The 15,459-nt window shown below is 33.9% G+C and overlaps 1 protein-coding gene across 1 annotated transcript in view; it reads right to left on the minus strand.

Annotated features, from left to right (window-relative positions):
• Positions 1 to 352: 352 nt before the first annotated feature.
• ALDH1A1 (aldehyde dehydrogenase 1 family member A1) overlaps positions 353 to 15,459 on the minus strand; it is a 54,624-nt gene continuing 39,517 nt past the window's right edge. Inside the window, 4 exon segments of the mRNA XM_033123754.1 lie at positions 353 to 964; positions 5,452 to 5,526; positions 8,955 to 9,112; positions 14,343 to 14,507. Coding sequence (XP_032979645.1) covers positions 892 to 964; positions 5,452 to 5,526; positions 8,955 to 9,112; positions 14,343 to 14,507 — 471 coding nt within the window. The 3' untranslated portion in view covers positions 353 to 891.

The following is a 15,459-nucleotide window of genomic DNA, read 5'->3' on the forward strand; positions in this document are numbered from 1 at the left end:
TGTTTGTTTGAATGGTATTTTTGTTCTCCACTAAATTAAAGCACCTTTAGATAATGCACCACCCACTCTTCACCTGTTTCCTGTAACACTTAACATAGTGTTCTATTCCAGAACTTTGTAGCAACTCAGTAAATGCTTGCTGAAGGACTGAAACCATTTATCTCAAATGTTTGTTACTGATTTCAAGACTACCTCCGGAAAATAAAATGTTTCTTTACCCATTTGAGAATGAATAGATTGGATTTTTGTTTTTAAATGCATCTTTATGCTCAAGTTAATACTGTTTTTGAATGACAGGGAGAGGAGATCACCATAACCAAAACTTCCACTTAAAAAATTCAAACTTAACAAGAATCATGCAAGGTTGTTTTTATTAAGTTTTATGTTTACATTACAGCTAAGTATTTTAGGCATTACTTCAATTGACTAGCAAACATGACATTCTAGGAAACATTCCAACAAACTCCAAGGACTTCACAACTACTGGGAACAGAGCACATCTACTGCAGTTAGTAGATATGTCAAGTATTTCAAGGGGCCATTAATGGAAAGGAGCTGGGTGACAACTGGTCCTCTTCTATAAAATGGTTATTCTGGACAGGTAGGTACAAAGAAAAGCACAAGACTATTACGGAGCTAGAGAGATCTTGCATCTAAATCCATCCTTTTTGTTGCAGATAGGATTTAGGGGTCACATATCAGAAAGTAAATGATTCAGTAGAAGCTACACGTCAAGAATTCTATGTGTAGTATTAATGCTAAGATGATTAGCTTATGTTTAAAAAAAATAAAGAAAAGAAAAATTTTGTATTTAAAACCCACTCTAATATATTAGCGACTATAGGAGACGCTTAACCATTGAGGAATCTTCTCTCCATTCTTGTAGCTTCTTTATGAGTTCTTCTGAGAAATCTTCATTGTGACTGTTTTAACCTCTGTATATTCCTGGAGACCATATTCTCCCCTAGAGACAGTGGGGGAAAAAAACCCACAGAATTTAACATAGCAATACAAATGTACTATAGTTCATAATTTGGTACAAGTTTATTCTTGCTTATCTGGCTAGGGACAATGGAAGACACTTCTTGTGTACAGAAGCATTTCAAAGAGTCTCTAGCCAATGACAAGTTATTTGGTCTTACATAAATCTCCTCGTGGGGAATTTTTTTTCTTTTTTCTTTTTAAATGATTATCATGTACACTCAGTGGATTTTCACAGGAATTGTCCATTTTTGACATTCTACTTGACTATAAGAGAGCTTACCCCCCCACACACACACATCAGCCCAACATGAATTTTATTTCTAGTTTAGCTTAAAATAAATAAGACAGACATAGTATAAGAGAGAAGTAATAATATATAATCAGTCAAGTAGTACAGAAAAACCAGTCAATTAAAGGATAGTTCAGCTTAGTTATTTACCATGTGTGATTGACCCAGAAGTGACAGGGCTAGAAATGACCATGCTTCCATTTCATTCTATAGTGCCCTAAATAGGGCTTGAAAGAAAATATTTTCTAGCTGTCGTTTTAACAGTATCTTTTGATCCTTGATTCTTAGGTGGAAAAAAAAATTGATCTAGTGTTTCTTTTTTGTTTGTCTCTTTTGTTTTTAAAAACGGGAAAGAGTTCATTGGCCTAAATTCAGGCCTTTGGACTTTTTGTGGTTGTTGGGTTTTCAATGCCTGCCATTTGCTTATATAACTCTTAACTCTAACCCAAATGATCAGGAATTAACCCGCGTCAATCAATCAGGACTCTGGTATCTTGTTGTCAGGGTTATTGAGACCTCCTACTAGTTTTGAAAACTGACTGTGATTTATCCTTTGTTAAAGATAACTAAAAAGATTAAGTTAAGTTATTCTCTGTATTGTTTTGATCAGAGGATTAAATTTCATGTACCTAAGAGTACTCTTAAAATCACAACACTAATGCACATGTAGGCTTACAGAGGAAAAAGATCTTGATCTTTTCTACCCCTCCCTTCTGGTGAGGTAGGCAGGTATGTAGAAGACATCTTTTTCTCCTGGGTAACCTAATCCTCTTACACTGATTATTTTCTTGGGCCATTAAGCTTCTGAAAATGCCTTCGAAAAGCTTCAATGAGCATGGTCTTCAAAGTAATTAAGGGGTTTAGCCTCAGTTGTCTGAAACCCATTAAAGGATAATATTTTAGTATGTACTTTAGCTCACAACGTTAGATAAATTAACCCATGATTTTTGCCGATAGGCTTTGAGTTACATGGACACTTGAAACTCTCAGGACAGTACTGTGTGATTATTGCCATACTCAGGCTAAAGTCAGTCCTGCTCCTTAATCTGCCTATAAATATACTATGTGTATGCTAGAACACAAAAACATCTGTTTACACATCTCTTTATCTTACTCGTCTGTGGGTGACGAGTTCTGTGCTTCTAAAATCTTCAATGTACCAATAACCTGTAACCTGACTGAAATGCTGATTCTGTTTCAGTAGGTCTGGAGAGAGGTCTGAGACTTGGCATTTCCCACAAACTTCCAGGTCATACCCATGCTTCTCACCCAGGATCCACCCTGTACTAACAAGTTGCATCAGTTTTTCACTCTGGACCCAGACAGGAGCCTTAAGTAGGCACAGAGAAAATGTTTGCTGAAGTGACTTGGCAAATATAATCAAGCCAAAAATATTCACGTGAACTCTCTCTATAAGCCCAGTAGTTGAATTTTCATGCTTCCTTTTTCTAAAAGGGACAGGAGGAAAGAAATATCTGTGGGGTGCTGAGAGCTAGTTAAGTTTGAAAATAGCATACTAGTAAAGTCTTTACTGACTTCTGTTAACTTAAGTAAAAATTAGTGTATAATTACACAAAGGGAGGAATTTCTGCCATTTAACTCATTCTAGTGTTAGCACCGAGATATGAGATGCAAATTCAGGTTCGGACACTCAGTATTGCCACCTCATTCGGCTCTACATACCATTATTTTTGGCTCTTTGAGAACTCTGTTCCCAACTGATCAGTTCTGCCTTTCTATCATTGAGGATAAATTGTAATTGAACTCTTGGGTGTTGTTTGAGATTATTGCTTCAGTAATTCTCTTTGAACATCTTGCCAAATGACTTCTTTATTAAATTGGCCAAATTTCATTTCAGGTAGACATCAATAGTATCAATAGATGAAATTTTTTTAAGTAAAAAATTACTGTATAACTTTTTCCTTTACATTTTAAAGAAGGAAATTATCTATGACCACATTCCAGATTTTAAGAAATACTGAGAGCTGATTCATGTTTTCTATCCCTCTCCTATTTGATTTCCGTATGTCTTGAACTTAAAATTTGATCAAATTAAATAAAAAAAAATTGACATGTTTGGTCTGCTTTAGTTATTTCATTCCTCTTGATTATTTTATCTTCAATATTCCGAGGGAAATGTGTTAGATAGCTGGGCCAGGATTGAACTAACTGTCCTTCAGAATAATCTAATCTTTGTTACAGCTTTTTGTACAATGTAATTATTTCTGCCAAGGGGCTCCCTGATAATGCATATTATAAAGAAAAAGAACTAGGAAAGGAAGAAACTATTTGTTGAGTTCCCACTTTGTGACAGTTACAATGCTGGAGAATGAACATGCAGTATATCATTTTACTCTCATACCCATCTTTGGAAGAATGTTAACACCTCTATCTTGAATAGGAGAAAATAGAGACTCAAAAATTATACAACTTGAACCAAGCTGCATGGCTAGCAAGCAATGGAGTCAAGACTCAAATACAAGTCAGTGAATCTCCAATTATGTTTTCTTTACTATGCCATGCACTTTTTATGGGTTGATTGATCTTTTGCCATTCTCTACCTTCTTGACAACATTCTAAAGATATCCATGGCTTTTCGTTGCTCCACTAATAAAATGTAATCCAGTTTTTTGAATTCAAGACTTCTTAATTTGTATCCTGTTTAAGTCTGAAATAATACTTTCCATACCCATAAATCTCCACCAGCCAGCCAAATTCTGTGAGGTCTTCTTTTATTTTAACAACTGCCATTAAGTTGTTGTTTTTTTTCAATCCATTGAATTCCCACAAGGTTATAACCATAGATTCTTAAGTATAAAAAAGAGCTCATAGAATTTCTACTTTCTTCTCCCACTCCTGTCCCCATCACAAATGCTAACCTTGTTGGACTGATGAAAATTGTGAGTTAGAGAAATGTCATAAATGTTATACTCTGGTGGTGCCCAGATTTTTTGTCCTTGGATACTGTGGTCTGCACTTTGCTTCTCTACCACCACGAGGCATGGACTCCCAGTCTATTACCATTTATTTCCCAGTGTGTGTAGGTGCATTATATATCTTTTTACATATTCCTCCTGCCAGCACAATTATATGAAGGATGGGACATGGTATCATGTTCCTGGGGCTCCCTGGACCTTATATACATACAAGTACTTAATAAATGTATACTGAGAAAGAGGATGGATCATTTTTTCATTTCCTCTTTTTATTGGCTCTCCAAAGATAGTTGTTTCATTGTAATTTTGCTGATGTATTTAAATGACAAAGAATGTGGCTATTTCATGCATTCATGACCTTTAGAAACTAAGACTTATTTTTACATGCTATGTATAAACTGGGAAGATTTACGGTGTTTGATTTCACAAAGTTTGTATATGACATTTTTTTTTCTATATGGCTTTTGAAATTTATTGATAAATATAAGAAAATTTTAAGAAATGAACTACTTAAAATAGATTGAAAAAAATTCAGCAAACATATTGCCACTATTTTCTATGTGTATGTATGTATGTGCACATTAAAAAAATTCTATATACCCTGATTTAAAAAGCACCTGAAGGTCCATAAAGGCATTTCAATATATATTCTCAATTTAATCATGACTATAAAACATGTTTTCCATAGTCAAATTTCCCTTTCAGTTTAGATTTAAAACTGAAATAACTCATTTAGGTAATTTAAAATTTTGGATTCTACATCAATGTTTTCAACAATAAGAATCATTTGTCTTACACTGAATTTTTTCTTTTTTTTTTAGATAAAGACACTTAAATTACCTATTTAAGGGATTTTAAATAACTAGAGTGTTCTTATATTTGTACACTTACAATCACCAATTTGTGGTTTCTAGCTCCTTTCTGGAAATGTTTCCAAAATAAATTACTTTCACATATACAGCAAGCAATTCTAAAAGTAAGCAATATTTTAATAACCCATGTTAAGTGCTGAGTATGGTCCCTTATGAATAGTAGGAGCCTAATAAGTTATATTTTCCTTCTGTCATTATCTTTTTGTACTGATGGCGTAAATACAGCATTTAAAAAGCTATTTTGCAGTATGAATCTCAAGGAAGGAACAGAAGCAAGTTTTAATTCAAATAGTGACTATGGATTAATGCCCTGGAGTGACAACCATTTTTATTCAGATAAGTATTTTTCTTAATAAAAAGTTATTCTTACAATTCTCGTCCATTTCCAGACATCTTGAATCCACCAAAGGGACTCTGGGCAGATACCACGCTATAGCAATTCACCCTGAAAAGAAAAGAAGTACAATATAGATCACACTTAACCTATGAAATCACTTCTGAATATGGAATTTTTGAAATTCAGAGAGCTATTGAAGAACTCCATTAATTTCAATATACTCATTGTGATAAAAAAATAGCACTATAAATTAGATTGCAGAAATATATATATATATATATATATATATATATATATATATATATATATATATATACTGCCTAAAACAAATAGAAGGGTATAACTCTGTGTGTGGAGAGCCATTTGGTAGAACATTGTGTCCATCAGAAGTTGTAGCTTGAATTACAAAACCTAGAATAGCCAGTATGCCATAGGAGGAAGGGTATGCTTTGCTAGTGAGTTTGTTGGATGGGTGTTCTTTACTGCCTATATTCAATAAGCTTTGTAATTCTCTTGAGCGCTGTGTACTTAGCAGGCTAGAATCACTTTTCTTTCACAAGTGCAATATGTATCATATTACTCAGTTCACTTTTTTTCATTAATTGCTTCAATAACTGCTTAAACTGAGGTCTTGGAAGGAGTTGGATTTCATTATTAATTTGTTTACTCCTTGCCATATTTCTGAACAAACATAGTTACAAAAACCTGAATAATTAAAGTTAAAGAAAAAAAATTATGATAAAAGATTAAGACAAGGGGGAAAATTTAGAAAGGAAGATATTAAAATTTGTTTAGCTTTAAATTTCCTTGTGGCCAAAGTGAACAGCCAAATCTAGTCATGTGATTCTCATTATACATAAGAGGAAAAACATTATTTAAAGGAGAAACAATGTTTTTTAAAAATACTTTTCCTTCCCTTCATTCTATTATAATAGGCGAATAATAATGTAACTTCTAGACAAACTGTATTGTGCTTGGAAGAGTTCGGTTATTAATTTGATCCTGAGATAATATTCAGACATTTTTCTCAGTTACAGCACTTACTACCCAATTCCCAGAGTTCCATATTTTCACTGGACCACAGAATTCTTATCCAGCCTCTCCTTCTGGAGTTCCTTCAATGAACTTATATTTTCAAAAGACAACTTGTCTCAGCTTTGTTTAACTGCGTTTTCAACTGTAAATCGAATCATTACTTTAAAATTATAGGTCAAACCCCCAAAACTCTGGAATTCAATAGTTTTCTTGATAACACCAAACCCCGACCATGTCTGGGATAATGCCAGAATATTATTATGTTCGAGGATATACAGTAATAAGAATATGGTTGCTTCTGTTTTAATAGTAGAGAAATTCCTGACTGGGGGTTCACACGCTATTGGGTGGAATGATAAGAAGCTTTTAACAAGCTTCTTAATCAAGCAGGCATATAACATTCTGTTATTCCAAAGTCAAAAACCTGAAACTTGTCTTTGTTAAAAAGCACAGAAAATGAGTTGGCCTTTTTGACTCTACACTGGAAATGAAACTATGTTGGTGTAACTAAACTGAGGGCTGAGAAATATTCAATTAAGTTCAAAATGATCAGCCTTGCTAATTGATTCTCTTTCTATGATTTTTTGTTGTTTTAAAGGGAGGTGCTATGCCCACAAACCCTGGTTCTCCCCCTTAGAACCTGGATCATACTAGGAAAGTTACCTAGCTTCTCTAAGCATATGTTTCCTCCTCTGTAAAATGGGTATGATAATATTTAATAGGGTCGTTTCAAAGTGTAAGTAAGATGATGTATAGAATGTGCTTCATATAGTGCTTGGTATGTAGTAAGTATTAAATGGAGATAATATACACACATACAATAGCAATGCTCAATTTTATTAATAATTTTATTATAGGATAATTCTACATTAATTACTAGCCATACTGATTAAGAAGAATTCACTTCATTTTATTTGAGAGTCTCTGAAAGAAAACACCCCATTATAGAAAGAATCAGGCTTTTGAGCAGTGGTTCTCAGTACTGGTTGCATATTAGAATCACGTGGGAGCTTTGAAAAATACTCTAAAAGAGCTACACCCAGACTCAATCACAGAGACTGATATAATTGGTAGGTATAATGTACAGGACATCCTCCGCAACCCCTAATCAGTTTATATACATACTATGTTTAAAGCTCCTCAGATGACTCTAATGTACAGCCAGGGTTGAGAATCATGGCTTTAGAATATCAAATAGGTCTGAATCTCAGCTGTCAGATATTGTGTGATCTTGATCAACTACTTAACCTTGCTAAGCTTCCATTTTTTTCATTGGTAAATTTGACATAATTAAACAGTTGTAAGGTAAAATAAGATAATGAACGTAAAGAATGTAGCTCAGGGCCTTGCGTAGAGTACATATTAACTAAATGAGGACTCTCCTGTTGGTTAGGAAGACAGATTCTGGACCTATCAAGAAGAATGAAGATAGCTTGTCTGTCTCTTAAGGACAAATACTTTTCAATGTTTAACAAATTTTTAACTGGAATTGACGTGACATTATTGGGAAGGGAAATAGTCTTGGGCTGTTGCAAGGTCTGAGGGCATAGAGTGAGGTTTGACAGGACAAAAATTACCAACAAAACAGTCCAGGGACTGGGGGCTAAGTGGGGATAAAACAGCTTGAAAGGCACATCATCAGCATTTATATCCTCTAAATTAAAGCGAAATGTCAGACAGAAAAAGTCGAGAACCATATGATTTCACTGATATGTGGGATGTAAAACTGAAAGCAACAAAGGAATAAGATAAACAAATAAAGAATCAAAAACTCAGCCGCAGACAATAGTTTAGTGGTTACCAGAGGGTAGGAGGGGCGGGGGTGGTAGATGAGGGTAAAAGGGATCAAATACATGGTGATGGAAGGAGAATTGACTCTGTGTGGTGAACACACAATGTGATATACAGATGATGTATTACAGAATTGTACACCTGAAACCTATGTAACTTTACTAACCACTGTCAACCCCAATAAACTTTTTTCAAAAAGCATTAAAAACAGAGATATAAACCACATCAAAAATGAGAGGGACATACTCCTCAAAACTCAATATGTTCTTCCAAATTAAGACCTTCAGACATCTCTAATAATCCAAGAATAAGAAGCTGATGTAAGAATTAAATGTCTGCATACATAAGGGCACCAAATAGTCTTATTATCTAATTAACTTAATAAAAATACAACTTTTATTTCCCTTGTGTATAGCATAGTACCAAGTACCTAGAAATTACTTAGCAACACTTATATTGTATTATCCAGACATCAATAAAATATTTTGGGCAAGAAATTGGAGGAGGCTGTAAAGAGTTAAAGAAAATACCCTTCTAAAATTCTTCCAATATGTAAGAATACTTTTGTTTTTGTTTGTTTGTTTGTTTTTTAAGGTAGCAATCACATCAGGCCATGTGATTCCAAATGAAAAGTCAACGTCTGAAAAGGTTCAAAGTAACCTGTTAATGTAGTTACCATTGAAAAGGCAATATTTGTAGGTTTGACTTACCACACTGTCCCGGCCTGCAGAGCAGAGGAGACTGTGATGGCTTTATCAACATCTTTGGTAAAGACACCTGCTGATAAGCCATAGAAAGTATTGTTTGCTCTCTTGATCACGTCATCTAAAGATTTAAACTTCAAGATTTGCTGCACTGGTCCAAATATCTATACCACAAGAAATGAATGAAATAAATCAAAGTAATAGGTTAAAACTAAGTATTTTAAATAACATTCTGGTTTTTTTTTCCCCCTACAAACTATCTTAAATTGATTAAGATTTTGCGTCTCATCTTAAACCTATGTGTAAGAATCAAAACGATAGCTGCTGGAATGCTAGGTTAAGACGTGTTAAATTCTTATTGGAACAAGATGGGATTCAAATAAATAAGACAATATTCATTTTCTAGAATTGGAATTTGTTTTCCAAGAAGTTAATGATTATTCATGAAATCATTAACTACAGAGTTGCCTTTCCATTTAGGAACATTTTAAATTCTCTCCCTAGTTTTCCTCATCTTCCAAGTCATTACATAAACAGCAAACCCATAAAAGCAATGCTTGTTCTACTGAATAAATGAGTAGGCAATGATTGATACTAATAATTATATTTTAAATATCAGTTTACCATCACTTGAAATATCAACTATGATATTGAAGTTTCAGATATTTTCACAATCAGCCACGTTAGGTAAAACCACATGATTTTTGTTCAGATTCTTCTCTTCAGCCAAATCTTATTCAACTCACAATACCAAATAGAATAATTCATTACTGTAAGAGCTTAAATCCTCATCCATTCTGTACTAACCAAAGCATGAGCGTATTGGCAATGACTGTAACCATAGGTTAGGAAACAAAAATCACAATTTATTCATTCCAGTCTAAACACTTTCTCTTTATTAAACTCTCTCATCAGTGCAACCCTATCTGTATCTTGTCCCCTGACTAGAGAAAAACAACTGGTTTTCTCTTAAAAATTAAGCTCCTATAATATTTTTCCATAAAACATGTATTAAAATTAAATGAAAGAAGGGCTCCTTCGAGTGTTGCCAGAATTTGTGGGTAATATAAATTCTAGGAGGCAGAAATCAGAAAAGAGAAATTGTTTTCTGGTGTTCATCATTAATCTAAATGTAGCACTAGGTATCTACCATTCAATACAGGCTTATTGTGAATCCTAAGGTTGTAAATCTAATCATTATTTTGTAACCTGGGAATCACAGATATAACAGCTACTGCAAATAAATGTATTAATACCTTACATAATTTTAACTGAACCTAGTACATGACTCCAGGCTCCTACTTTGAAGTAGCACACAAGCTGTTCTATGAATATTGTAGGAACAGAATAAATGATTCCTTGATTGAAGATTTCCCCCCCTAGTCCTTTGTATCTGGTATTAACCAAGATAAGCAAGAATAACATCTTGAATAAGACAAATATTTGTCAGTAAATACAAAAATTATAACTCAGCTGGGGGCTGAACCGATGTGGAGAAACTAAGTTGTTTGATTATACATACGCGTTTGCTTTTTTTGTTTTCCTATTTGTTTCCTCTTAACAAATCTGATTCTGCATTTTCCCCCTGATTTGGTGATGTTTTGTGGGGTAAAGTAAATAACACACCTAGATTCTCTGTCACTTCACAGACATGAAATACAAGTTTATTGAATGAAAGGATTGTGATTCAGTATATTTGAGTCATTAGTGCCTTTTTATTGTAGTATATTATATAATACCTTCATAGCCCAAAGCCAGTGAATCTAGCTCTGGATTAATTAAAAGCCTTCAGGGGGGCCATGAGGTAGATTATTTATAATTCCTAAATGCAAAGTAAACTTTCCTAGTTATGTGTCATATCTATGAATTACATTCTTCTTAATGTTAATTACTTTGTGCTTACTGAATATTCAACGGCAATATATTTGTCTAGAACAATTAGGAAGTGCAACAACTGAAAAATATAGGCCCAAGAGACTGTGGAGGGTGATGAATAATGTGAAAATAATGTGGCCTTTTATGTGGAAAAAGGCCATAGGGCAGATATGGGAACAGCAAATTGAACATATGAGGAGGGATTCCTAGGCACCTAGAGGCAGAACTTTCTAATGCCTAGCATTGTCCAAACATGGAAATACCTAAGAAATATGAGTTACCTTTTGCTGATATTGTTTTAAAAGACACTGACTGGCCATTGGTCAGTAGCAAACTGAAAACATAATAGGGGTTGAAGAGGTGGTCTTAAGTGATCCTTCTAGCTTTGTGATGCTGTAATTCTGAAACAGTAGGAAATCACTCAAGCTCTTTGGATCTCATTGACCTCACCTATAAATTTGACTTTTGGCCTGAATTATCCATAACGTTTCTTCTAGCACTGACATTCTATCAACTTTTAACAGAATGTTCCATGGGATTCTGCAATGTTAGGTTATGGTGGGATTGAATGAAGAATGAAGTTAATATGAGCAACAGTTGGTCATGTAGAAAGAGTGGGGAGTGGTAATCATGAGAATTATACTATACTGCCAAACTGCCTTTAACTAAACCTGTGACCTAATTACTTTACTACTTTGGGTCTTAGGTTTCTCATTTACTATTTAGAATAATAACAAGAATATTTGTAAATCATAGTTGGCTCTGTGGATCAAAGGAAAACTCAAGATACAAAAAAGTTTTAAAAAGCTTGATATTATATATTTACAAGGGTAATATATAGAACATGTAGGAGTTGAGGACAACTACCATGTCTTTATACCACATGATCACCTCAGTTGATGCAAAAAAAAAAAAAGACAAAATCCAAACCCTTTTCCCTTTCAACAAATTAGGAATAAAAAGGGACTTTCTACACCTGATTAAGGGCATATATGAAAATCTCAGAGCTGACGTCATATTCAATGGTAAAGACTGAATGTTTTTTTCCCTAAGATAGGAAACAAAGCAAAGAGTGCATTCTTATTACTCTTATTCAACATATTGCTGGAATTCTAACAAGTGAAAAGGTCAAGAAAAGGAAATAAAAGGCATACAGATAAGAAAGGAAGGATTAAAACTGTCCCTATTCGTAGATGATATGAATGTCTACATAGAAATTCCCAAGGAAATTCCAAAAACTTCTTAGAATAAGTGAGTTCAGTGATGTCACAGGATACTAAAAGTACACAAAAATCAATGATATATACTAGTAACAAATACGTGCATACTGAAATTAGAAATACCATTTACAATCACTCAAAAATACTTAGGTATAATAAAAAATATGTATAGGACATATATATTGAAAACTACAAAATGCTGATGAAAGAAATCAAAGGAGATATAAATAAATGAAGAGACCTACCATGTTCAATGACTGGAAGATTCAACACAATTACTATGTTAATTCTCCCCAAATTGATAGAGATGTTTAACATAATTCCTCTCAAAATTCCTGCAAGATTTTTTTTACATATATGGACAAGGTTATTCTAAAATGTATATGGAAAATAAAAGGAACTAGGGTAGCTAAAGCAATTTTGAAAAAGAAGAATAAAGAGGGAGGACTTGGTCTTCCCAATTTCAAGACTTATATAGCTACCATAATCAAAAGAGCATTGACAAAGAAATAGGCATATAGATCAATGAAATGGTGTAGAGGACCCATAAATTGTTACATATATTCACAACTCAATTTTGATAAAGTTGTAAAAGTAATGGAACGGATGAAAAATTGTGTTTTAAACAAATGATGTTGGAACAATTGGACATCCATAGGCAAAAAGCCAAAAACAAAAAAACCCTTGACTTAAGTCTTATACCTTATATAAAAATTAACCTAAAATAGATCACATACTTCAGTGTAAACCATAGACTCTAAAACTTTTTAGAAAAAACACACAGGACAAAAAAGTCTTTGGATCTAGAGGTAAACAAAGAGTTCATGGAGCTGACACCAAAAACACTATCCATAAAACAACAAAAAGGATAAACTGGACTTCCTCAAAATTAAAAACTTTTGTTCTGAGAAAGATCCTGCTAAGAGGATGAAATGACATGCTACACAATGGGAGAAAATATTTGCAAACCATATATCAAACAAAAAACTAATATCTAGGATATATATAATGAACTCTCAAAACTCAACACTAAAAAGCAAACAATCCAATTAGAACATAGGCAAAAGACAGGAAGAGACATTTCATCAAGGAAGATATGTATCAGATGTCAAATAAGCAAACACAGGAAAGATGTTCAACATCATTAGCCGTGGGAGAGATGTAAGGTTAAACCACAATGAGCTATCACATCAGAATGGCTAAAATAAATAAAACATAGTCACAACACATTAATAAGGATGCTGAGAAACTGGATCACTCAGATATTGCTAACGGGAATGTATCTTTCAGCCACTCTGGAAAACAGTTTGGCAGTTTCTTAAAAAACGGCATTTATCATACCACCCTTGGTAAATTGTACTCCCGGGCATTTATCCCAGAGAAATGAAGACTTACATTCACACAAAAACCTGTACTCTAATTATTATAGCAGCATTATTCATAGAAGCCCGAAACTGGAAACAACCCAAAAGTTCTTCAGTGGGTGAATGGTTAAACAAACTGTGGTACATCCATACTATGGAATACTACTCAGCAGTAAAAAGGTGCAAGTATCTTTACATGCAACAACCTAGATGAATCTATAGAGAATTATGTTGAGTGAAAAAAAGCCAATCCTAATTACATGAAGTGTGATTTCACTTATTTAACATTCTTTAAATGACAAAATTATAAAAATGGAGAAGAGATTCTTGGTTAAGGGAAAGCCAAGGTGGGGTAGGAGAGACATGGATTTGCCTATTAAAGGGAAATATGAGGGATTCATCGGGTGATGAAATGTTCTGTTTCTTGATCATATCAATGTCAACGTACTTGCTGTAATACTATAGTTTTGCAAGATGTTACCATTGAAGGAAACTGGGTAAAGAGTACATGGGATTTTTCTGTATTATTTCTTACAACAGCAACTAATTCTACAATTATCTCAAAATAAAAAAAAAGTTTAATTAACAATACTGCAGATCATTTTACAATTGTTTTCAAATATACTATTTCCAAAAAAGAAAAAGCACATTGAAGATACGACTTTCTTTGCCATTACTTTAAATCTGTGAATGAAGTACCTAGAAGTCATTAAGTATCTTGATCTGTGTTTGGCTGAGTATTCTTGGCCGGCCCAATGAATTCCTTACTATTTTTAGTCTTGATCAGAACTTTAAATCTTTACCAATAACAGAAATGAAGAGTAACATTTATTGAGAAAGATGTTGAAGAGCTCAGAATTTTAAAGGGACACTGTGGACACACAGGCAGGCAAAATATGGCAACAAAGGAAACAGAACAGAATGAAACCATTTACCTCCTCTTTGGCAATGCGCATCTCATCTGTAACATTAGAGAAAACCGTGGGCTGGATAAAGAAGCCTTTATTCCCCCATGGACCTCCACCACATTCCAGTTTGGCCCCTTCTTTCTTCCCACTTTCAATGAGTTCTAGTATTTTTTGATATTGTTCCTTATCAATCTATTTGAAAAGTACCACAAGAAAACAAAAAATTAGCAATTTGTAAAGATAACATACATTGCCCAGCCTGTTAATGAGAGCTTCAGAATGCTAGGGTAGTATTATTAAGTCAAATAATCAACACAGCTGACAGAGGCTCAGGTTCATTCTTGAAATATATTTTATTTTCATAACTTTCATGGAAAGAAACCTTAAAGACAGAGATTTTTACTTAGTGTTTGTTTCACAGTTATGTAAGAAAAACATATTGGCACTGAAAACACATATAAATCTTTTCACATGACTGTCATTTAATTACGCTGGAAGAAATGTCTGTCAATCAAACACACTTACCTGGAAACTACCGGGGGTGCCAAAAAAATGTATGTACATGACTTGTTTTCATCTTTTGTTATTGGTATATATTGAGTATTACAATTTTAATACACTTTTTTCCTTGCTTAAAATATGTATACATTTTTTGGCACACTCTATATAGTCCTAACTGAAATTCAAAGAGCAATAGGAGAAAAAGAGAACTTTGAGTCTAGGTTGAATTAGATATTTCATTTGGAAAGCAGATGCTTTGAGACTTTAGGAAGACTCCTAGATCTCCATTTGGTTCTTTTCATTCCTCGTCATCTCCACTGGCCGGGTCCATGCTGACCACAGCCATGTCATCGTCCCCAGTTCAGGTCCGCCGTACGGCGGTCAGTAGGTCTGGTTTCAATTTCTGGCCTGTCTTGATTGTTACTATCGTACTACATTAAATGGGCTGCATTTAAATATGTGTCAAGAATGACAGAACTTAAAAGATTTCTTAAATAATATTGTTATAAAGAAAAAAACGAGTTCAAAGATTTGGTTAGGAACAGCAGGAGCACATATCTCTTTCCATACACTTGGATTGGGGCTACCTGTTCCTATGGTAGGGGCCTCAATTCCTATGTTGAGGTGTTAAAGGGTTCAGTGA

This window comes from Rhinolophus ferrumequinum, chromosome 12 (assembly GCF_004115265.2).
Source record: "Rhinolophus ferrumequinum isolate MPI-CBG mRhiFer1 chromosome 12, mRhiFer1_v1.p, whole genome shotgun sequence".
NCBI lineage: Eukaryota > Metazoa > Chordata > Mammalia > Chiroptera > Rhinolophidae > Rhinolophus > Rhinolophus ferrumequinum.